The 25,572-nt window shown below is 40.6% G+C and overlaps 1 protein-coding gene across 5 annotated transcripts in view; it reads right to left on the reverse strand.

Moving 5' to 3' along the window:
- ARID4B (AT-rich interaction domain 4B) overlaps positions 1-25,492 on the reverse strand; it is a 141,278-nt gene extending 115,786 nt beyond the window's left edge. Inside the window, exons 1-2 of one of the 5 annotated variants that reach the window (XM_061624525.1) lie at positions 25,388-25,492; positions 23,963-24,025 (exon numbers count right to left, since the gene is read on the reverse strand). In XM_061624525.1, the coding sequence (XP_061480509.1) occupies positions 23,963-23,968 (6 nt within the window). In that variant the 5' untranslated portion in view covers positions 23,969-24,025; positions 25,388-25,492. The other 4 variants (XM_061624524.1, XM_061624528.1, XM_061624526.1 and 1 more) reach the window with 4 other exon arrangements.
- Positions 25,493-25,572: the final 80 nt, after the last annotated feature.

Here is a 25,572-nt window from a genome sequence, read left to right on the forward strand (position 1 = left end):
ATGGGGTGGCATCCACCCCCCCATCTCCAGACCACCCTTTCCTCTGGAGGAAAAACCAAATTGAACTATAGTTGTACTACTTGCTCCCCTACACATTTTCCTGAAGGGTAACTATGAGAAGTAGGTAAGGAGTGGTGGACAACACTTTCAACCTATACCCTGTCCTGTCACAAGTTCTGCTGCCACAGATGACTCTTTCTCCACATCTCTTTTGCTTCATGACTGGCAAATGGAGACCAGGTAAGATGGATTTTATCCATGAGCATGATACTGCTGATCCATAACCTGATATGGGGAAAGGGCATAACTTTCAGTCAGTATAGATAATACTGAGCTAGATAGACTAATGGTTCAGTATAAGGCAGGTTCCTACAAAAAGAACACTTTCTGTGCATGTGCATGTTTTTGTTATGTGCCTCACACCTTTCAGTTGGAGCAGGCCTGATGTATTTGGTAAATATGAAGGAATAAATTTATTGTTCCACGAAAACATGACAGAATGGCACATAAAGGAATCCCCATAGCGCCTCAAGTGCCTTTTCTTCATGAAAAAAGCTACTAGCAATAGTATATTGCCGTTTAGTGCCACCCTGGGCTCCTGCTGGGAGGAAGGGCGGGATATAAATCGAATAAATAAATAAATTTAACATGCATATATTGTTTAACTTTTGCAAACATCTGTAATGTTAACTACATTAGTGGTGAACTCAAAATACTGTATCTCCAAGTGGGATGACGGAACTAACTATGCGTTGAGAGACTTTGGTAGGTAGACCTGTGACTAAAGGAGGAGATGAGTAGATGAAAACTAATTTCAAATCCTCTTTACAGTTCAAATAAATTTAGAATTCGGGTCTGCATAAATGGCCAAACTTTTTCTTTGTTGGATCATGTAAAAGATCCATATATTTCAGCACTCTGGCCTGCATCTTAACTAGTTGTCCCTGAATTGAAGAGCTGCTTCTGTTAACAGAGGAACCTGGGAACGAGTGGAAGCTCTTGCTGGAGTATAGGGGGCAGGGTGGCATTGTTTGCCAATCTCCCCTGTCCCCTGCAGCCTCCTTTCATGCTGCTCCAGAGGATCCCCCAATCATCCAGATAAGATTTTTATGGGGCAAAGGGGCGACAGGTGAAAAATATCCTAAAAGGCAGGATACAAATAATTGTAATAAATAAATCTCATTGGATAGTTCACTTCACACTGAGAAGCTATTTTTAAATGTCCACAAGGGACAGAAGACAAAAGCTGCCCATACACATCAAATGAGAAATTAAAGAAATAAATGTAGCTGGGATTGGGCACAAATGTATTCACCCCCATCCCTTCTGGCAGGAAAGGTGGCATATAAATTTAATAAATAAATAAATAAAAATGATAGAAATCCAAAATGGAGGGGGAAACCCCAAAACAGCCAATGAGGCATGCTCAGTGGCCCACAGGGAGGGGGAATGGAACGGATTGGCTGGAACCTTGTACAGAAACATTACACAAGGCAAATATTTGGTGCAAGGTCCCATTTTCACCATAAAAATTGAAAGTGGCTCCCACGTTACTAGTTGGGCTCTTAAGTGTAAAAAGGCTGAAAGCTACTCATCTAAGCTGCAATTAATTCAAGAAATGCTTACTTTTGTTTGCCTTTAACCTACTCTCAACAGATCAATTTCACTACATGAATCCAAGGTTCTAGTGTTTTGAAAGAGAGAGAGAACAATTTCTCTCTTAACAGTTTTATATGGCTTTGCAAGGTACTCAAGCCTTAGTTGCCTTTTTTTGTAAACAAAAAAGCTCCAAATTCTTTAGCTGGCATTGTATACACCTTCTCCAGTTCTGTGATGTACTTTATGAGATGGGTTGATTACAGCTGTAAAAAGTTTCCTAAACATGAACTTCTTTTAAATTTAGGTAGTTGTGACATTATGGTACTTGTTTTATTTTAAGTCCTTTTCCGAATAGTTCCAAACACAGAATTTGCTTTTCCTGGATAATAATAGCTAATTTAGATCACATCAGCATATTTGTTAAGGCAGAACCTTAACATATTTGTGGGAGACATACAATAAACCTGAAGTAGGTTGGTGTGACTAAAATTTATCACTATACAAAGCGCCAATATAAATATTCACATGCCTGACCTAATTTATTTTGTGAATGAAATAACCTCCTCTCTTGTCTTGCCTGCCATTGATTCCAGTTTAGCAGAACTGCCCCCCACTACAATTTCTCCACCATGACAATCTTTGCACTACTTGTACCTCCATAGTTAACATTAGGTGACTGCAACCTAGCTTTCCACCTCCTATCACAAGAAAAAAAATCTGTCTATTTTGTACAATGACAAGATACAATAAGTGTTTGCTTCACTCTACAAACTATCATCACACCCATAAAAGCTCTCTTCATTATATGAATTGTATTAGTTAATTTATATCCCTCTTTCCCACCCAGAGATGCTCAAGGTGGATAAAAGATCGAAACATTATAACAGCACCAACTTCCATTTTAAATTACCCAGAAGCCACAATTACAATCACAAGTAAAATTTTGCCAAACTTAGTCTATAAGGAAGAACTAGCAATGGAGGATGTTATTAGCACATGGGGTCAGTGGATCATTCCTTCAGCAGGCCCTTTCTTTTTCCATGCCTGCGTTTACTGAGAGAACTCCTTCCTTCTCACACAGTTTACTGCCCAACTTGCATATACCTGTCTAGCTTTCTACAACCTCAACCCAAGTGTTGGAGGAGCAGCTCTAGATTCTGGTTCTTTAGCATGGACCTGTAGCATCCTCATTGATTTGAGTGAACCTACTTCAGGCAAATCTTAGATTTATCTTGCAAAGTCCCAATTATAAGGAAAATAGTGTGCAATTTGAAAGCCACAAATATAGGTGCATAGTGGGTGTATAGTAACTTGCAAAAAGACCTTGCTTTTCCCTTTGTGGAAGAATCAAACTTACATTAATCTATATTGTTTGAAGTATATGTTTGTTACTGTATCACTAGAAGTACTCTTATTAAAGGTACTTTTCTCCTCTCAAGGATATCAGTGTTTTGCTGCTTTTAGCTGAAGTTTGTTTCAAGAGCTATTTCTGTGATTAGAGAGATCCTTCATTAGATAAAGGTATTTGGGAAACAAAATGAATACCTGGTTCCTGTATACATTTTATATTATTTGTGATGTCTCCAAGAGAGTTTTTTCAATTCCCCATTAAATGTGTTATCCAGTATAATTGGTAATAACTGGTAAAAGTTTGGAGAATTCTGTAAATTACTTGAGATTAGTAAATTCTTTAGTTCATGAATCATCTAAATGTGTGCCACGTTTAGGTGAAACCTCTTGAAACTGAGAGAGCCAATGAGGTGTAACGGTTAGTGTGTTGGACTATGACCTGGGAGACCAGAGTTCAAATCCCCACTCAGCCATGAAGATCACTGGGTGATCTTGGGCCAGTCACTGTCTCTCAGCCTAACCTTCCTCACAGGGTTGTTGCGGGGAGGGGAGAATCATGAACGCCACCTTGAGCTCCTTGGAGGAAAGGTGGGATACAAATGTAAGAAATAAATACATGTTATTTTAAAAGAAGTGCAATTTGTTCCAAGGAATGAAGGTGTTTCTTATGTGTACAATGGTTTATTTGAAGAGAATAATGCCAGTTTGGGCAGGAGGGAGGGTTGGAAGATGGCAAGCACTGGAAAGGAAGGCTGCTCCAAACATCACAGACAATATGAACTGTACAAAGGCATCTGCCAAGGTTGCTCCTTACACATTACGTATTGAACCTCTAGCAGTTAACAGATCAAAAGACAGTATCAGAAGTTGTGTAGACAGCATACACACTGCAAATAAAATGATCATACAAACACTTTTAATGATTCTAAACAAGTTGAAACTGGAGTTGCATCATTTTTAACAATTGTTCTGGTTTAAAATAAACTGCCAGTTTTAAAATTAGTATAAAGTTGATAAATACCTCAGGATTAATTTAACTTCCAAACAGAGTGAAACTTAATGCTATTAATTTTTCTCTGGGGTGATGAAATTAACCCTAGAATTCATAGCAAAGGCCTACAAATTATTCTAACTAGTGAAAACTTTAGTGGCCCTGGCCCATAACGTAACATTATGCCCTCATGCTTACAATTTGAGTTACATTACATCCTGGTTTAAAACAACCTGTCAACGTTGGAGCAAGTTAGAAAAGGACTGTGCCCCCATACCACTAAAATATCTCCTACAGAAAAGGATAAAAGTATATTTTCCTTATAACATATTTTATCTGAAGTATTACTAAATATCTGGGATAAAATTCGAGACATTTGAGGCCAGGATTCTAGTATTAGGATCTAATTTCTGTATGGGTAGGTTTACAATATAAGAACAAAGGAACCCTGGTAGATATAAAATCTTGATAAATGATAACTACTGTCTTAGGTGGAGATTGAAGAGGAAACTGCAAGGTAACTTATTTTTGAATGTCTATAGATCACATCTGACACTGCATTCTGTGGTTAAGGCAAATCATGCAAGACAGTTAATCAAACATGAAATATTTGTAGAACATTGCATAACCTGAAAAGCTGTTCTATTCTTTGTACAACAAAATAATCAATGTTTATGTGGGCAAGTTCCAACAAAAGTGTGAAAATTCATATGGGAGAAGGGAACAAAATTTGTTATACTAACAAGAATTCCACCTTATAGTGACCGTTAGTACAGAAAAGTTAAACAATAGATAAGCTACAGTAAAATGAGTTCACTTGATTTTTTTTTAAATGAACAATAATCATTTAGAAATTAGTTCAATTAATCACACTTGTTCAAGAAGAAAAAATAATAAACTCCACCAAAAATGTTAATTTTTATTTGTTTATGTAACTTTCTCTTTTATCAATCCTGGCAGCTTAATATCAACTCCTCTAATCAAGCCCCCCTCATTCAAAACCTGCCCTCCCATAATTCAATACAAGACCTAAAGTCGAACAAGCAAGGCTCCTTACTAATTGAACTCGTATCAGCACACCTTCTGGAAATACTAAATGGCTCCTTCACCTATTGGACACCACGTGGCTCTAGTGTGATTGACTATATACTGGTCTCTCAGCTGATGCTAAAAGATATTATAGACTTTAAATTCAACATAAGGACTGAGAGCGACCACTTCCCGCTCTCACTCAGACTTAAGGCTCCTAAGAGTAGCCCGATATACCCTCTATCTATAAAGCCAGCTGCCCCTGAAAAAAGAGTCTTTTGGTCAGACAGGAGGTGCAAATCAGTCGCTCATCTACTGGAGAGTGACACATTTCAATTAATACGGTATGAGGTTTTGAACGAAATTCAAGACCCTTTATTGGCATTTCAATCCGTTCTATCTTTACTCAGGCCTTATATGATCAATAAAAATAATACTCCTTCCAGTAAATTCCAACCGAGCCAATGGTTCGATCAAGACTGTAGAGAGGCCAAAAAAATTCTAAAAAAATCTCTCCAGTGGTCAATCAAGTTCCCGTCCCCCCAATCTCTTATGGCATTTAAATTAAAGAAGGCCTCTTACAGAGCCTTTTTGAAGGAAAAAAAACTAGACTTTGCTGAATCTCGTTGGAATCTTTTAATAAAGTCGATAAATGAGAACCAAGAACGCCAGTTCTGGACTTTAGTAAAGTCGGGACAAGGGCTGAGCAATATTCTTAAGCCCGACATAATTTCGATTTCAACTTGGCAAGCTCATTTTCAAAACCTCTATTCCTCAATCTCGTCTCCACACAATATTCTCCCAATGTCAGAAATCAAGAATTTGCCGCCATGGCCCCCAGTTTCAATCCAAGAAATAAAATCACTGATTGACTCATTAAAAAATGGAAAAGCCCCGGGTGAAGATTTTCTCTTACCAGAGGTCATTAAACAATTCTCCGACTGGTGGGCCCCATTTTTGGCCCGCTTATTTACTAAAATAAATGACACTGGTGCAATCCCCGAGGGCTGGAGATGTAACATCATCATCCCTATTTATAAAAAGGGTGATCCCTCTAACCCTGCCAACTTCCGGCCAATCAGCCTGCTGAATGTAGTTTCTAAACTCTACGCCAAATTTCTTTTAATTAAATTAGAAGACTGGGCTCTGACACAACAGATCATTCACCCAGAGCAGGTAGGCTTCTGTAAAGGCTCCTCCCCGATCGATCACTGCCTAACTCTCCATTTTTTGGCAAAACAGTCCATCGCCGGTCCCACCCGACATTTATACGCAGCATTTGTTGACCTGGCTGCAGCGTTCAATTCGATTGACAGGAACGCTCTGTGGCACAAGCTGTACAAACTGAACATTGACCCCCGCCTTCTATATTTAATTCGTATTCTATATGTCAATACATTTGCACTGGTAAGAATTCCCTTTTCTGGAGCCCTCACCGACCCGATCGAGGTAGAGAGAGGTGTTAAGCAAGGTTGCTTGTTAGCCCCCCTGCTTTTTAACCTGTTTTAAATGATATTATCCCTTTCTTATCAGGACCTCAATTTCCCCCCCCCCTCTATTGGCCAAAGGAAAGTCTCGACACTTCTTTACGCCGATGACATGGTCCTCCTTTCCTTAGTCCCTATCGGACTTAGAAAGTTATTGAGATCTCTACAGACCTATTGTTCAAAGGAAAACTTGAACATAAACTACGCTAAAACCAAAGTTTTAGTATTTGGGAAGAAATTCCAAGGCCATTGTTGGCATATAGCTGAACATCAGCTAGAGCAACCTCGTGAATTCAAATATCTAGGAATTTACTTTTCGGACACCCTCTCTTGGCAATACCATCGACAATATACTAAACTGCTCGCGTCTAAGACAGCAGGGTCAATACTAAAAATTTTTCGCACTATGGGTGGCAATCAGATCCACCCAGCATTAAAAATTTATAACGCCAAGGTGATCCCACAGATCTTATATGGAGCCTCAGTATGGGGTTGGGATAACCACATTGTTAAAGCCCTAGAAACTATACAAAACAGTTTTCTCAGGCGCTTACTATCTCTCCCGATGGGTACCTCAGCAGCAATGATACGAGCTGAGACTGGCTCCCCTCCCCTTATAGCACATATACATTTCACTCTTTTGAAGTTTCTAAGATCTACTAAAGAGCCTCAGTCTAGGGCATTACTTCAGTTGTGCCTTAAACACTCTTTTGCTTTTGCCCTATGGGGCTCTAAGCTAAATAACTTGTTATCTACATACCATCTCTCAGCATTGGAGTTTAACTCAGACCTAAACAACAAATCTTTACGTGAACGTATATTTCTTTACTCCCTGAAATTAGATATGCTAACTCTTACCAACTCAAAGGTTTCTCCTTGGTTCTGGCGTTTTAAATTCGTCCCTCAATGCGCTACATACCTCACACAACCTATACCCTCTGCTCTTAGACAGGCTTTTACAGCCTTACGCTTTTTTTCCCTACCAAATGCTGATAGGGAAGGTCGATTAGCTGGTGTCCCTAAGGATCAAAGGATTTGCGTCTGTGGTTCTCCAACACTGGAGGACCTCCCTCATGTATTGCTCTATTGCCCAATATATATCCAACCAAGATCTAGATTCCTTAAGAAATGGCTAGACATTCCCTGGCTTATCTCACCTGATGAAAAAATTATTTTCTTAATGGCTGACCATATCCGAGAAGTAACCCATAATGTATCCCTTTTTATAATAGCGGCCAGAAAACTTCGGGCAAATCACATCGCCTCAACAAATATCATCTAGGCACGTTTTTAATTCCCCTTGTTTGATTATAAATTATTGTATTTATATCATGTTTGTATTGTATTTTTACTGTGTTACTTGCGTTGGCCTCCGGCCCTGCAATTCAACTTAATAAACTTTTATCAATGTACAGATGTTTAAGAGAATATCACATTATCATCATGCTTTTTATTTGTATGACGCCTTTCCACGAAAAAAGTGGTCAAAGCGGCTGACAATAAAGTAAACAATTACAAAAACAATTTCATAACAATAAAAATAATAAAACAGCAGTAATAAAACAGTAACATAACAAATATCATAGCAAACACAAAAATCTTTTCAACACTATAAATATAACACCGTTAGCAGGCGACATTATATTTCTTGGCAATATAGCAAAAATAAAAAGGGAATTGATTAGTTTCAACTTTGCTTCTAGAGATACCCCACTCATGATGGTATTCAAGAGTCCCACTCCTGCAGACACTTCTTACAAGCCCTCCAACGGCAGGGGGTGGTGGTGCAGCTAGAAACACCCCAGTGGTGTGAAGTATGTGAAGTATTAATATCTGCATTTTTAAAAATTTGGGCCCAACTGCATATCATACCAAATAAATTTAATGGAGACCTGGTGACAGGTTTTATGTTTGTTTTTTAAAGGAAAAAGGGGGTTAGACCTCCTTTCAAGACTATTTTGGCTTTGGTTAGGGCAGCCTTGCTGAAAGTGATTCATCAGTGGCATCGACCCCAGCTTTTTTAAGTTATGTGAACCCTTCTATCTCCCCAAACTGTTGGAGAGGGTGTTCTGAATGGGGGACCCTCTTGCACAAGAGGTGGCATTGTCAATATGTAGCAAGCTTTTGGGACTTGATGTTTGATCATATCTCCAGAAACACAACTCAATCAATGCCTAAATCCCCAGCCTTGACTTTACTTTCACTACAGCCGAGTCCTAACTTGCTGCACATGGACTTACTCTATTTTCTCCTAGTGGCAGCATGAACGGGGGAGGATGCAAAATATTCTCTGACTTCATATTGGATAACTGGTATGTCAGGATCTGGTCCCTTGCTTTGTCTGAAAAACTCACTGGCTCAGTTTGTCGAGCCAGGGACTATACGAAATTGTATATGTTTGAGGAGTTTGGTTTCCATTCTTGTCCTTTATCAATGAGTCGACTAAGAGACAAAGTCCACCAGTAGCTCCTCAGCATTTCTGGAGAGGCTTCCTTCATTAAACATGGTGTGTGTAGTTTGTACATTTGGTCTAACTCACTCTTTTCTCTGTTCCTTCCTACCCTGACTGTAACACTGTAAAAATGAGACCTTGTTTATGTTTTTCCCCGTTTCATATATTGTTCTTTGTACACAAATTTCAATAAATATACTTTTAAAAGGGGAGAGTGGACCCATGTTTTGAACCTTGCATGGCTTAGATCCTTTCTGGTTCTAGTACTCGGACCTAGACCTAGAGAATATATGAGGTCCACTTCCTACAAAATACTGGATATGATTTTCACAGCTTCTTCATCATTTTAAATAGAAGCATCTAAAATATACTAAGCACTGTACGTGATTTAGATACACATGTCCCTACTCACAGGCTCACAATCTAGAGAAAAAAACAAGATAAAAGGAAGAGGACTCTGAGAGGCAAAACTTTGCACTTATTTATAGCGCAATCTAACTTGTATTTGCACCGGGCTGGGGGAGTTGGATGTGATGCATCCCTGCCTGAGCCAGCAGGCTCCTGGCACTGCTGGGCTTCAGCAGCAGACACCCCTCAACTTGGCTGTGCTGCAAAGCCACCAGGACCTTACTGGCTCAGCCAGAGGTCTGCCGGATAAGCCCAGCCCAGTGGAAGCCCTGAAAAAAGGACATTCCGGGGGTGTGGTGGAGGTGGAGCCAAGGGGAAAGGACTTCCACTATATTCAACCCACCCCCCCACGAAGCACTCCTTCGGGTCCCAATCTGCCCAAAATTTCCGCCAGGAAAAAGGTTGGTGTAGGTAAATAATTATAATGGCGGTCAATGGGGAGCACTTACTCCCCTGTAGGAGGATTTGTCAGAGCTGGCTTTTACCTTCTGGTCCCCATGCGCAGCTCCCAGCTAAGTCAGTGTTCAGTTGGCCTGGTGGCTCCCAAAAGACAAGTGGATGCCGCAGAGCTTCCCACTGACTCCTCCTCTACCAGACCCCCCTCCTGCCAGCTTTCTATTACTTTGATTGCTTTGCCTGAAAATCTATTCACTAACCAGAAGGTGTTATAATGAAAGCTATATAATGAAAAAGAATCAAAGGACTAGAAATAGATCATCAAGAGGGAAATGCAAGAGGAGTCTTAAAATAATTTCTTAAAGGAGGGGCAAAGATAAGGCCTGCCAAATGCCTCAAGGGAGAGATTTCTATACATAAGAGGTGACAAGAGAAAAAGGTTAAAGACATGTGATTGTATCGTTGCCATATTTCCAATCACTATTAGAGAGAGGACACACTTATAGACTACCTGAGAGCTCTACATGCTTACTAGCAAAGTGACTGCTGTTTATTATTGCCATCAAAAGATAATGCCGTACATTTCATACAGAGAAAACAAGTCCATGATCTGACAGAAAAAGATCTAATTTATACAAACAAAAAGTTACAGAGCAAAATCCAATTCTCTGAACAAGGAGCTATGAGATGGATAAGATCAAATGGGTGCAAAGCTTCTGAGACACCATTAAACACTGTCCAGCGGAGAAAACTATAGGATGAACCTATTAAACCTACAAGCAAACTGTAGAACAGGAATGGGGAACCTCCAGCCCTACAAGGCTGTTTTCCCCCATCCATCTCCACCTATTCCATATCTGATGTTGCAGGTGAAGCTACTGCTGGAATCAGGAGCCTCAGAATGCACTCCTGATGGTTCCTCTGCAAGAAGGGTTCATTTTCAGCACCTTTTAAATTTGGCACCAGATTCAAGCCACACTAGTTCTTAGACACCATGCCATCCTCTCATAAGAACATCATAAGAGCTTGCTGGGTCAAGCCAATGGCCCAATTAGTCCAGCATCCTGTTCTTACAGTAGCTAAACCCACAATCAGGTTCTGTGTGCAACAGCACTCCCTCCTTCTTGTGTTTCCAGCAATTGGTATTCAGAAGCATACTGCCTCTGACTGTGGAGGCAGAACATAGCCATTCAGCTTAGGGCACTTGGGCAACTGAAAAAAAAATTTATTCTAAAGGCGGACAATTGGTGAGACCATTGTCCAAACTTTATGAAGCAAAAATTTTACCATCAATCATGTATGGATCTGAAATCTGGGGCCCCTCTTTACGCTCAGCTCTCGAACCAATTCAAAATTCCTTTTTTAAGCAAATCCTGGGCTTACCAAAAGGTACTCCGTCAGCTCATTTGAGAGCTGAACTAAACCTCCCCTCTTTAGCGGCCAGGATAGATTTATAGTTCTTACGCTATTGGAGGAAATTGTCGGTAACCAACTCATGTTCTCTTGCTAAATTATGCTGGGAGGACCAGCTGGGAAATGAAGGCTGGGCGACCAGCTTTTCTGTTTTGGGACCTGCTTACCATCTAACTAATTTGCTCAGAGAAATTAATTCTAAGGCATTGCGCAATCAGATTTTTGATTATGACGCAGAACATGACAGAGCAGTAATCTCTACATCGCCTTTCTCCAGCTGGTTTCCCCTTATCAAATCTAACCATGAATAGCCCATCTATTTGGATATACTGACGAAGGCCCCCTTACGCAAAGCCTACACAGAATTGAGACTCCAGGTTATGCCCACTGCAAATTTGCAAGGCAGATACCTGGGTATTCCCTTCCCCGACTGCTTCTGTGTATTTGGTTGCAAGGTTCCAGAGGACCTGATTCACTACATGTTAGACTGCCCTTTATTTGATCCACCGAGAGCAAAATTCTTATCTCCCATACTTCTTGAGAATAAAGATTTAAGGCGCACCCCAGATAGTGGTTTTTCTATTATCATCACCCCAACCACATATAATATTCTCAATAGCTAAATTCGCGCTGGCAGCAAAGAAGCTCAGAGCTAATTATGTTAAAAATGACCAACATAAATAACATTTTAAATTATGTTCTTGATTTTAATTCTGAGTTATTATGGTTTTATGTCTTGATGTATATACATTTGTATTACTTCTGTAACAGCCAATGGCTATAAACAGTTATTATTAATAAACAAACAAACAAACAAGCCTCTGACTGTGGAGGCAGAACATAGCCATTGTGGCTACAGTGATAGCCTTATCCTCCATGAGTTTGTCTAAACTTCTTTCCAACCATCCAAGTTGGTGATCATCACTGCCTCCTTTAGAAAAGATATCCATAATTTAACTATGCGCTGCATGAAGAGTACTTTCTTTTATCTGTCCTGAATCTTCCAGCATTAAACTTCACTGGATATCCACGAGTTCTAGAGTTATGAGAAAGCAAGAAAAAAAAATCTTTCTATCCACTCTCTCCATGCCATACACTTCTATCATGTCACCTCTTACTCACCTTTTCTCAAAACGAAAAGCCCCAAATGCTGCAACCTTTCCTCATACAGGAGTAGTTCCATTCCCTTGATCATCTTGGCTGCGCTTTGTTAAACCTTTTCCAACTCTACAATATCCTTTTGCGGTGAGATGACCAGAACGGTACAGAGCATTCCACATGTGTCTGCACCATAGATTTGTATAACGGCATTATGATATCAGCAGTTTTATTTTTAATACCTTTCCTAATGAATCCTAGCATAGAATTCTCCTTTTTCACAGCTGCTGCATGCTGGGTTGACATCTACATTGCTCTATTTATTACAACCCCAAGGTCTCTTTCCTAACTAGTCACCTCCAGTTCAGACCCCGTGAGTGTATATGTGAAATTTTGTCCTGACATGCATCACTTCACACTTGTTTACACTGAATTGCATTTACCATTTTACTGCCCGTTCACTCAATTTGGAGAGGTCCTTTTGGAGCTCTTCACAATCTCTTATTTTAACAACCTTGAACAATTTAGTATCATTAGCAAACTAGGCCACCTTATTGCTCACCCCTAAATCAAGATAGTTTATGAACAAGTTAAAAAGTACAGGTCCCAATACTGACCCTTAAGGGACTCCATTTTCTACAGCCAGAGCTTGGAAAAGTTACTTTTTGGAACTACAACTCCCATCAGCCCGATCCAGTGGCCATGCTGGCTGGGGCTGATGGGAGCTGTAGTTCAAAAAAGTAACTTTTCCAAGCTCTGTCTACAGCCCTCCACCAGGAGAAATATCCATTTATTCTCCGCTTCCTGTTACTTAACCAATTCCTAATCTACAGAGGACCTCTCCTCTTATTCCATGACTACTAAGCTTACTCAGTAATCTTTGGTGAGGTTACCTTGTTGAAAGCTTTTTGAAAGTCTGAGTATACTATGTCAATGGTATAATCTCTATCTATTGTTGACACTCTCAAAAGAACTCTTAAAGTTCATGAGAAAAGACTTGCTCTTGTAGAAGCCATGCTGGCTCTGATTCAGCAAGGCTTGTTCTTCTACAGTTGGTTACTGTATTTTTAATAATACTTTCACCAGTTTTCCCAGGACAGACATTAAGCTAACCAGCCTGTAATAACTCAACTTGTAACAATCAGAGAATGATATCCAATGTTGCATAAGTGGATTTTCCCCTCCTCTCCTGTCTACATTTCCACAAAACCGCTTCAGAGGGTCCCCCAACCCTCCTAAGCACATTTGGTGGGTGTGCAGAAGAAGGAAAGGAAGGGAAGGTCCTGGTGTGTGAGTGGAAGTCTGTTCTGCTAGCAGACAGACACAGTTGCATATCACCCAGCAACTTACAAAGTTATTCCTCCTTTTCAATATTTCAAGTGAGCTGCAAATCAAATTGTTAGGAAAATCTTCTTCATAGTCATATGTATAATGTTAACTTTCACTAATAACCCTGTACCACTTACTAAACAATATTTTCAACTGTTAATGTATTGTAAATAACATGTTAGGGACCAAGTGCCAACAAGACCCTTGGGGCATTCCTTTGTCTCTTCATTAATTGAAGACACTTGCTGCTAGGAGTGGGATATGAATGGATAGCTCTCTAATAGGTCTGTGTTTGTTACTCCCCATTTACAGAGTCAGAATACTTGGATATTGGTCATGCTTCCAAGGCAATCTTTATGTTCTGCTTAAGCAAAACAGAAATGAGAGGTGAGTCATGACTATCGGTGCAGTGACTCTGATTTTATGTCATGAAAACTCATCAAGCACTGAGAGGTAGCTAACGTTGTACTTTAATGCGCAAACAAAAGGACAAGAAGGAACCTGTACCTTATTTAGGCTTACAAGGCAACAACTGCAGCAGAAGAACAAATTCCTAGAAACCCCAATTCCTATTCAAAGAGGAGCATTCGTCTCACCTTAAGATACTATAAAGATTCTATACTCAATCCTCGCGTAATGTTTCTACACAATATAAATTGTTTTTATGGACTCACATCCACAGGCCTAATTCAGACACAATACTGGAACTGAACTTTCAGGACCAGGAACAGGCCATAGGGTCATGTGTACTCTCCCCTTACCTTTTCAACTCAGGCTTGGTGTTTTGTATATTCATTATTACACCTGGAGAAATGAATTCATGTGTGATCCTAAACTGAATTAGAAAAACCCAATTAAAATAAGGGTTTCAAATCAAGTTTAGGAGCAGATTCATTCCAAGACAGAGTTAGCAACAGTCACACATAATGCTGAATATGGAAGATGGGGGCAGGTGGGCAATGGAGATTTCCATGCAAGAAAAGAAGGGCAGGGAGAGATAATTTATTTGTGAAAGGTAGGGGCATGGAATCCTTCAGACCACTCTGTAAACATCTGAACTAGCCACCAGGGTTGCCAAGTGCAACTCAGACAACCCTCCAATCTATACCAACCTACAGTCCTAATTTCTTCACCACATCTCACACAGTACCAGCACCCATCTTCTCCGGCCTAATATAAGGCAAAATGAAAGTCATACATCCTGCAGCAAGGTATGGCAGAGCGTGTGAACCATGGTTAGCAGTGGACAAGGCAAGAAAAGCCATGGCCACACCCTCCTTTGCAGCTGGAGCTATTCACAAAACTGGCCTTAGTAGCCAACGTAACTCTGTGGGCATCAAGACACTACACCTCTTACTTTCCCCAAAGTGCTAAAGAAGTCAGGGGCCATCCCTTGCAGAAGGTTAGAGAACATCCTCTGCCCCAGCTCAGAAAAAGAGTGGGAACACATTTATGACATGCTGTGCTTTAAAGCCACCTGAAGCACCTCAAAAGTATCATATGACTGCAGAGATAATCCCTTGCCATAGCCTGAGCTCCAAGCTTGAGACAAAAATGGGAACATGCTATGATTGCCAGAAGTGAGATGAATGTTCATGTGGCAAGAGAATTTATGGGCCTCTGAACAGGAAGTTTTCCAGGTTGTGACCTGGCAATTTTATAAACTAACTGGGTTCACAGGAAGCAGTTATATGGTGCATAATTTTGAAATAGATGCCACCTCTAAATTTAAGCTTTAAAGTTTGTCAAATTTGTTCTGCAAAATCTTTGCATGCTTCGGCATATGGAGGAAACACGGGCAAGACAGTGCTAGTAAATTGCAAACACTGCAGCCTTAACATACTGTATTACACACATACATTTTAAATTCTCATGTTACACAAATATTAAACAATATTCTTACTTATGGTATTCCAGTGGCAGCTCTACTCTTAACTACTTTGGGACAAAACATGCTTCATGGGAACATGAATGAGCAAGGATGACTACATCCAGATTCAAATTCAATTGCTTAGTCCTAGGGAAAAAGATATTTCAAAGAAGCAAAGTGTCAGTGTTAGCATATCATTGTCCAAATATAAAGGAAAATTAAGGTCCAAAATATTTTCCTGGCTTTGTATTTTGTGAAAATCTGTCATTTTGTTTAAATTCATAGACAAGATACTGTTCCACACAATCCTAAGGTGTCTCCTTTTTCTACATCACAGGTTTCCAAACCGTGGTGGTCCACAAGTTTTATTCAAGAGGTCTATGGCATGTCTATAGAATTGTATTTATTTAACAAAATTGGTATACTGCTTAATTGTAAAGAAAACCTTTAAGAAAGTTACAAAATACAATGAAAAATCATATGGCATCAAGTACAACACATTACAATTGGTACAACAGGCAGAAAAATCATTAAGTGGCCTGCCAAGACTCAGCACTGTTCAAGGTGCACATGGGGCAAAAAAGTTTGTTCTACCTACTTTGGTCATCCCAAACTATTGGTATCTCAAAAATGAGTATATATTGCAGTCAGGGCTGTGGAGTCGAAGTCGGAAGCAATTTTGGGTGGAGTTGGAGTCGGTCAGTAGAAATGTCACCGACTCTTGACTCCAGCTTCAAAATAAAAGCTCTGCTCACGGCCGGAGTTCAATTCCAACGGAAGGAGGAAGTCGAATCTCCGGTAAGAAGGGTCAAGGTCCACTCAGCCTTCCATCCATCTGTGGTCGGTAAAATGAGCACCCGGCATATGCTGAGGGGTAAAGAAAGGCCGGGGAAGGAACTGGCAATCCCACCCCATATATACGGTCTGCCTAGTAAATGTTGCAAGACGTCACCCTAAGAGTCGGAAACGACTCACACTATAAGTGTGGGGACACCTTTACCTTTTCTTGTTCAGAAATTTTAATCAAATAAATATATTTTATGTTCTATCAATCTAGCCTGATGATTCACGTGATGGCGATGAAATGCCTTGTGCTACCATTTTACTACAGTAAATTTGTTATTACTAGTTAATATACATTTGCCATTTATGAAGGAGTCAGAGTCAGACAGTAGAAAAATAGAGGAGTCGGCATTGAAAGTTTGGCGTACCGACTCCACAGCCCTGATTGCAGGGATAGGGAAACTGTGGCCCTCCTGATATTGTTGAACTCCAATTTCCATAATCCTCAACCAGCATGACCAATGGTTAGGGATTATGGCAGCTGGAGTCCAACAACATCTGAAGACCCCCAGATTTCCCATCCCTGTTGTATTGTATTACATTTCTTATTTTTTAAAAAGAACAGTGTTTCTTATTTAACTGAGCTAAAACCCCACATTTTCTTCCAGGCGTCTGTCTAGTTTTCGTTAATTCCCCCGCTCCCAGAAAATCATAAATAAAAGACATGCTACAACTTCTCTACCCAACCTTTTAAGAATTTGATGGAGTTGCTGTGGGTTGGTGGTTCCCAAGTTCGAATAATTGGTCAACTGCTTGTTTTGGATGGGGTAGTACTCTCTCTGAAAGAGCAGATTTGTAATCTGGGGGTGCTCCTGGATCCACCTTTGTTGCTAGAGGCCCAGGTGACCCCAGTGGCTAGGAATCCCTTTTACCAGCTTCGGCTATAAGACACCTGGGGCCATTTCTGGACCGGGATAGCCCAACCAGTGTTGTCCGTGCATTGGTAACCTCCAGGTTGGATTACTGTAACGTGTTCTGTGTGGGGCTGCTCTTGAGGTTTGTTCAGAAGCTGCAGCTGGTGCAAAATGCAGCAGCACAACTGCTCATTGGGGCAGGGTATCACCAACATGTTACACCTCTGCTGAAAGAATTGCACTGGCTGCCTATTAGCTACTGGGCTAAGTTCAAGGTTCTGGTTTTGGTTTATAAAGCTCTACGCAGCTTGGGACCAGGATACCTGAAATATGTCTTACCCCTTATATACCCAGTTGATCACCTCCTGCAGATACCATCTTATCAGGAGGTCTGTTGCGCACAACATAGGAAGCAGACCTTTAGTGTTGTGGCACCTACCCTTTGGAATTCCCTCTCCTTAAATTTCAGACACGCACCATCTTTGTTATCTTTTCAGCACCTACTGAAGACCTTCCTCTGTCAACAAGCCTTTTAAGTAGAGACCTTATCCCAGCCCGTGTCTGTGTTGCAATTACTTTTTAAGCTGTTTTAAAGCTTTTTTAAAAAGATTTTTTAAAAGATTGTTTAAGCTGTTTTAAGATGTTTTAAAGTCTTTTGTTTTTAAGATGTTTTAGGGTGTTTTTAGTGTTTTTGTTTACTCCCCTGGGCTTCATTTGCGATGAGGGTAGAATATAAGTATAGAAATAAATAAATTTGCAAGTTTAAAAAACTTTAATGAGACACTTCCTACAAATGAAACTCACTGGGTTGAATCCAGAATCACACTCATTAAAGTTCTATTTACACAGGAGGAAGGCAATTTTCACCAATTCTTCCTTCCTGCTGCATCTCCTAATACTTCCCCAGGAAGATTGGAAGAAGCCCCTGAAATAGCAGGAGAGCTAGGGCTGAGGGGACTAAGTGAAAATCACCCCCCCCATTTCCTTCAGCAAAGTCTGCTGGATCCTGGTACCCTCCACAAACGGAAGGAGCCCTTTCATTCATGGAGTGGTAAGTCTGGATCCATCCCAGTATTTCTTGACCATTTAAGGCATAATATCATTAGAAGAGCTAATTAGGATCTCTTTCCTGATCTGCAGTTAACAGGGTTCCATAAATTCAACTTGTGTGCCTGACAATGGCAAGTAACTCTTTCCTCTCTAGTGGAAAACTCCACACTTCCAGCAAAACGAACCTCACAGGACAACTTTCCCTCATTTTCTCACCCAAAGTCTGCATGGTGGAAAGGAGAGTTGGTCTGTCTCACACAGGTCTTCTATGGAGAATTTGGGGGAGGAAAGGTGGGGTGGGGTGACATGCGAGGTTTCTGGAAGCCTTGTATAGCCTAGCTGCTAGTGACACCTCCTACAAAATATCATCATGAATAAGAGAAGCCTGCCTCCCTTTCTCCACAGGTATGATAGAAAAGAAAGGCTGGTTTCTCTCTCTCTCTTCATAATGGGCTTGTTGCATAAGGTAACAACAGCCAAGTTACTACTACTACCTTCTTTGAAAGTCTAACACAAGGGCACAACACTTTTCCTTTCCTGGGTTCTCTGCAGTTTGCACAGGATTCAGGAAAGCATGTGGTGGTAGCAACCACTAATAGTGGCCTGGCTAGATCTGTGGGTTCCTGAGAGTAAACTAACTATAAACATTTTTTTCAAATATTTCTTCATCACACTTTCTTGCAATTAGAGCAAATATTTAATCTAAAGGAGATCTTGGATTACTGTTCTTAAAATAACAGACTTTATAAAGTAACACACAATAGTATTGTCTAAACATTTCTTTTTGTTATTGCATTAGAGTTATGCAAGCATGAGGAAAAGGAGGAAGGGAAACAAGGCACACCAGTGGCAGGTTAGAAAGGGTATATAAGCAAGTATTTCTTTCATGAAATGCTACTTTCACAACTTCATAATCAATTCTAGAGATAAACATCCTATAAGTATTTCCTTCCTTTCTGCTTTATCTTACTTCTAGTGTCTGCACTCTTAAAAGCATTTCTGTTTTAATCCTGTATTTGTTTCTACCCAGTTGCCTAGAAAAGGGGAACATTGCTAAATTCTTAACTAGGTTATGGCACATTGTCTGAAAGAACAATTGAGCTTTCAACCAAAGCGTGATGGTACTATTTCACTTCAAGCAGTTTATATAGAAACACCACCACAAATGACTGATATTCCTTCACAGTGTTGTTACAAAACAACAACCCTGAAAACCTTCACTGCCTCTCTTAGTCACTGCAACAGCAAGATCTATGAGCACATCAGTGATTTGGGGGGGAAGAGGGCAGAGGTGGTTAAAGAAGTGGATATATCAACAGTATGAATGTTAGCATACCCTCCTCACAAAGAGGCTTAAAGATATTTCACACAACCTGTGTCACACACCGTCAATGAACACACCTTTCACCACATGTGCAGTCTGCATGAATCCATTGCCAGTTGAAGCTTTCTGTGTTTACATGGTCCAAAAGACACACCTGTATTTGACACAAAGCGTACTACAGCATACGTATATTTTCTGTGTAGGAAATTAATACTCATGAAGAAAATTCATCATTTGATGAAGTGATCCTTGTTCTGAATGACCACCTTATAATAGGTTAAGGGATTCTATAAAGCACATTCCCAAAATGAAGAACTGTAGTTTAAAATGTCCTGCTTTTAAAGCACTTCAAATATTATTTTTTCAACAATACATCTTTTTATAGTTTTAGCTGTATAATTTAACTGCATTTTAAGTCAACTGCAAGAGCACATGTGTATTTGGAGGCCTCACTCCTTAACATTTTATTTATTTTTAGATATAAAAAACAACAGAAACAGAATATAAAGCATTTGCCAAGTAGAGTATCCAGAATATTATACCACAAGATATTGCTACTAATCCATCCATTTCAGGCCTTATCCAACCTCATTCTTCCATAACTGACCATATGTCAGTAGAAGACCACATTCACGTTCCATTTTAGCAACGTATGTAATAAAGCAATTCCATACTGCATGAAATCTGTTTCTAGCAGTTCCTTTTCTCAATGTGTGTATGTTTTTTCATGAATGCTAGATTCCAAATCTGCTGATATCTAATTTCTATCACATTTACAACCATCACTTTCCAATGTTTTGCTACTGTTGCTGCCAACGGACAGGTCACTTAGGCAAAATATTCCTGGATTCCCTATTGAATAGCGTAAGACCAATTGTGGATCTAGATTAATTATCTGGTTAGTGATTTTACCTATTTCTGTGAGGACTGCAATACAGAATGTCTGAACATGTACACACTGCAACCACATATGAAAAAACGTTCCTATCTCTACACCTCTTTTCCTTTCACCTCTCCCACGTGTCTGAGACACTGGAGTGTCCAAACATGTTCTAAAAGAAGATGGGCTCTACAGCAGAGCATGAAAAGCTGACAATATACAGTTATAGTGGAATCAGGAACACAACAATTCACTCTTACTGTATTAGTTTTATTCCAGACATATAAAGAAACAAAAGTTATAATGACTTGACGAAAAAGGCAATGACTGAAGACTGCTCCTTAATCATCCACCTTCTTTATTGGAAAATACATTTGAATCAGTGCTTCTTATCAGAGAATTTGGTATATTCATCAGTAAGGAAACTGATCTATTGAAGTACACTTAAAAACTTGCATGACTGACTATTTGTGAAGCCAAAGGAAATATGCAATAATCCCCATAATACATAAATTACTACAGTTTTTCATGCTGTTCCCTGGCATACTGAGCTAATTGATCTCTAGTTACAATGAGTACTATGAGATTAAAGTGGGAAAAGAGACATTTAACACTTATTTAAAATCCATTGTTTCAGGATTATTAGTTCATCACAAATCTATAGTTTATTAATTTCTATTCCATTCATTTATTCACACAAAGGGACTAAATGTCTTGGAACTGGCACAGATGCTCCTAGGGATTATCAACACACCTTAATAATAAAGGCAACTTGCTAAGATATAAGTAAAGTGAATCTTTGTTTTTATGTACTTAATGATACCTACATCTGAGTGTGGTCAACTCAAGAGAAAAATTACATTTATCATTCAGTTACTGATAAGGGACTGTAGCACAGAAGAGTCCCTTGTGCAACTTCAAACAATAGCAAAAAAGCAAAATGGCAAGCTGGAAAAAAATGGATTTTTCAGACCAGTAGCCTTGAACATGAACCAATAAAGACAACTTTGCCTCCTTCACTTAAGGAAACAGCCAGTAGGCCCATCAGTCAGAGCTTGTGGCATTGTCCTATAATTAATTTTATTTCCACGTTGGTGACTCTGTCGAGTTCACACACACAATTAAAATTTTCACTGCTTCCTCTCATCTACTGAAGCACTATCTTCCACATCATTTTTTTACACAAGTTCATTCTAGTAAAACATAATATTAATAGAAAAAGAAAAACAACCACCCTTGCTTACAGTCCTATTATTCTTATCAGTGTTACCCTTACAGCAGTACTGATATACTACAAAGCATTCTTTAAACATGGGTTATAAATGAAAGCAATGAGTTATTTTCTAAAAGTTTAAAGCCAACGTTTTAAAAAATATATTACCCATTTACAGATATAAGGCATTCAGTTACATTGTGGCATGGTGCAATCGAAGAAAAGATAGTAGAGGGTATAATCCTGAAGCTGGGAAGTAACTTATTCCCCAGTACAGAACAAAAAGGAACATCTCGATGAGTCACAGCACTAACAGTACTACAGGGTGAACTAATGCCTAGATGCTCCTTATTTTTCCTTCTCTGCACGTGTATTCTGACTATTACTCAAAGTGCTGACATGCAACAGAATGAAGTCTGGAGCAGGATATGCAGAATTCAATGCTGCCAGAGTATAAAGAATGAATACTACAGCTGTCAGTGACCAAAGCCATATGGCATTGAGAATGTTGCCTTTTGTAAGTTCATCCTCTTTATGGAGCGGCAAAAGTTTGTGCCCTCTTGTTTTAGCCAAGGCTCTGCTTTCCCAAAAGGACAGAAACTACTGACACCTATAAGTATCTCATCTGTCCAAGAATCTGGGAGGAAGCAAAGTGGCCATTTTCCAAAATGCATATTTCTGCCATGATTTTCTTCATAATAGCTATAAATTATAAATTATTTATAAGTCTTTATAAATTATTGATCTATTTTATTTCAGTTCTTTCAATCCAATTCTATGAACACTTATTTGGGATTAAGCCCACTGAATAAAGTGGGACATTTCTAAATAAACATATATATTTGAGTCAAGTTCTATATGCTAAAATCATTGGCTGATGCAGACAGAACAAACATGTACAAAATCAGATTGTGACAAGATTGGTATGAGCTAAAACTATAATATTATGGAATCAAAATGATAAACACCCATTTTTGAAGTACACCCATTTCTGAAGTATGAAATACACTGTTACTTTCATTTCATACACTTATCCTAAGAAACTAAAAATAAATATACTCAGCACTTTCAAAAGTATTTTCATTTAACACAAACAGGGTTTTCAATTGTTACAAAGCAAAGACTACACTACAATATTGCCTCCTATTTTCAACAACTGCAGAACTGCATGACTCCATACTTTAGAACTGCATGGCTATTGCTATACAAATAATATCTAATCATGAATCTTTCACCCTACAGAAGTCCTAAAGTTGCATATATAAGCAACAAGAATTAAGTTATACATATTTTTAAAACAAACAGTCTTTGGACTGAAAAGACTATGCTTTTATTTATCACAAACAGCCTTAACGTAAAAAACAACAGATTTTGATACAACTCACTAATTCTTTCTGGGGGGAAAACAACTATTTTATCAAAAGAGAATATAGTCACAGAGCTTATTTGGTGAGAACTACCAACTTAAATTGTGTGAAACATTTGATTTTATGTTAGCATTTCCGGAACAGCTGATGTATAACTGTAGCTATCCACATCCCTCAAGAAAGGCCTTACTCAACAGATGAAGCAGCTTACAATATTTAATAACAAATATGGTAGACAGTGCATATCATTCAAGTATTCTGCAGTATTCCATTTTCAGTTATTCAGGAAGTGCCTGTAACAGGTTTTGTAAAGCCTGAAAGCCAGATTTAGACTTTGATTAGGGGCTTGCTCTGGATGTTTAGATAATATCCTACACCAGGTTCTGTGCTCACAGACAGTTCCAGTTTTTAAAATAAGTAACACTGTATTAATATTTCTTTCATCACATTTTCATCACTAGCTGTCAGTGCCTGCACTTAATGGGAACATGTCATACAAATACTCACTGCATCCAACAGCAAAAAGCAGTTTTAAAAATATTTCTGCATCTTGCAGCAATATTTTCTGCTGCAGATAATCTTCCCTCCCATATAGACCCTTCCAGCAGCCCACAAATGTCAATTCAGTGGGGCTCCTATAAATAAAAAGTAAATTAAATCTATTATTTAGCCTCAAACTAATTAAATACAAGTGGTTAGGAGACCTCCCCCAGCCCAACTTCGTGCTTTCCTAAGGGGAACAAACATCCCCTATTCCTCCGCCAAACTACCAAGGCTGGCCCAAGCAGCCATGTCCTCATTCTCCTTTGAAAGGGTGTTGCAGAAGAAAAACTAGAGCATACTAGATTTACATTAACATTATGCCCTCTGCACAGCATAGGAAGAGTTTACAAAAACCAAACCAACACACACAGCCCGCAGTCTAGATCTTGAAACGGCTCCAATCGTCACACCAGAATAGACATAACCCTCCGCCGGCTCCCCATCCCCCGCCCCATAAGTGGTTTACCTTCATGATGAACTCAGGCTGCAGTAGAAAAACCCGAAAGAGGTTGAGCTGCCGAGGCTGGACCTGAAATTTAAAACAAAGCACTGAGCCACCGCACCACCCCCTTTTCGTGCTCTGCGAGGGGGGCATTCCACAGGAGCTTCGCCCCCGTTCCCGAGATCCCCCTACCCTACCTCTCTCATTCCCTCTACACAGGGCCCCCTTTCTTCCCTGCCGCCACCACCACCTCGCCACTTCAGTTATAGCCGCCGCTTCCTCTCGGAGCCTCACACACACCGCGGCTCGGCTTCCCCCTCACTCGCTGCCTTTGACGCCATTTCTGTCAGAGGAGAAACTTGCCACAACAACAACCGTTTCTTAACACCCCCCCGCTCCCCCTTTCTGGGTACCGCCTGAGGAAGAAGGAGCCCTTCGCCTTTGGCTCACTGGGAGTGGCTCTTATACCCTCACCCACCCAAATAAGAAGGGGTCTCTGGATAAGGGAGATACAGGTTGTGAGGGTGTCCAGCCAGGACAGAGGCGCTTTCTCGTCCATGCAGACACGCACATACTCTTCCCTGCGGGAGGGGAGGTTCTCCATTGTACTAGGACAAGGAGCGAAGGGAGGGGGGGGCTCGACATGTAGCTCTTCTCCTTCTCCTCCCCATACCGTGTTAAGAAATGCGGCTCCCAAAAAACCTTACAGCAACCTGTCTTCCTCTCTCTCTCTTTGCTCCCCCCCTCCTCAACGCTGACTCCACGGCAGGAGTTTCAGCAACAGCCGCAGCTCCCTGCTCAGAGCAGGTCAGCGATCGAGGAAATCAAGCAAACGACGGTCAGTAAAGGAGAAACAAGAGGCGCCTTCCCTCCCATCTCGACCTCCAAAGGAGGCTCCCGGACAAGTACCCCCCAGTTCCTTCCTTCGAGAGACCCGAAGGTTTCGGATGGGGTGGGGGGGATCGGCGAGTCCCGACGCAGCCTCAACAAGGAGAAAAACAACAAACCAGAAGCGCTTCTTTCCCCCTCTCTTTTTCTCTGATCACCGCTGCAGAAGGCACCAGTCTCCACAGAGGAGCCTTACCGGCCACGTAGGGTCACGGGGGCAGAGAAGATCTTACACCGGACTACGTTACCTTTGTTCCACGGCTGTCGCCCGCTCTCTCGCTGGTCCCCCCCAAACCTGCGGGGGGGGACGAGGAGGATGGAGCCTCCTCCCAGCTCTCGACTCGATCCCCTGGCCAAAAATCACGCGTCTATAGAGCAATCTCTGGCCTGGCTCTGAAGGCAGGCGAGGGCTCCCGCTCGGCAATACAGCAGAACAGTCCCTCCCGTCCGAACCCCGGTGGCGACCGCGACAGAAGCGGCTCCGCTCCAAGCTCTTCGCTACCCTCCCCCAAGACCCGAAGCGTGAGTGACAACTGAAAGCCCACCCTCTCTCCGCCTTACCTGCCCGCTATTGGCTTCAAAACTACAAAGCCCGCCTATTTTCTAGCGCCATTAGCCCCTCTCTCAGAAACACTGATGTAATTCTCTCCCCAGATCTATGGAAACGGAGACTCGGCGCCGCGCGGCGTCCTGGGTAGCATAGTTTTTCACCAGCCCTTTTGTCGCAATTGACAACGGGACTTTTC

Source organism: Rhineura floridana, chromosome 4, assembly GCF_030035675.1.
Source record: "Rhineura floridana isolate rRhiFlo1 chromosome 4, rRhiFlo1.hap2, whole genome shotgun sequence".
NCBI lineage: Eukaryota > Metazoa > Chordata > Lepidosauria > Squamata > Rhineuridae > Rhineura > Rhineura floridana.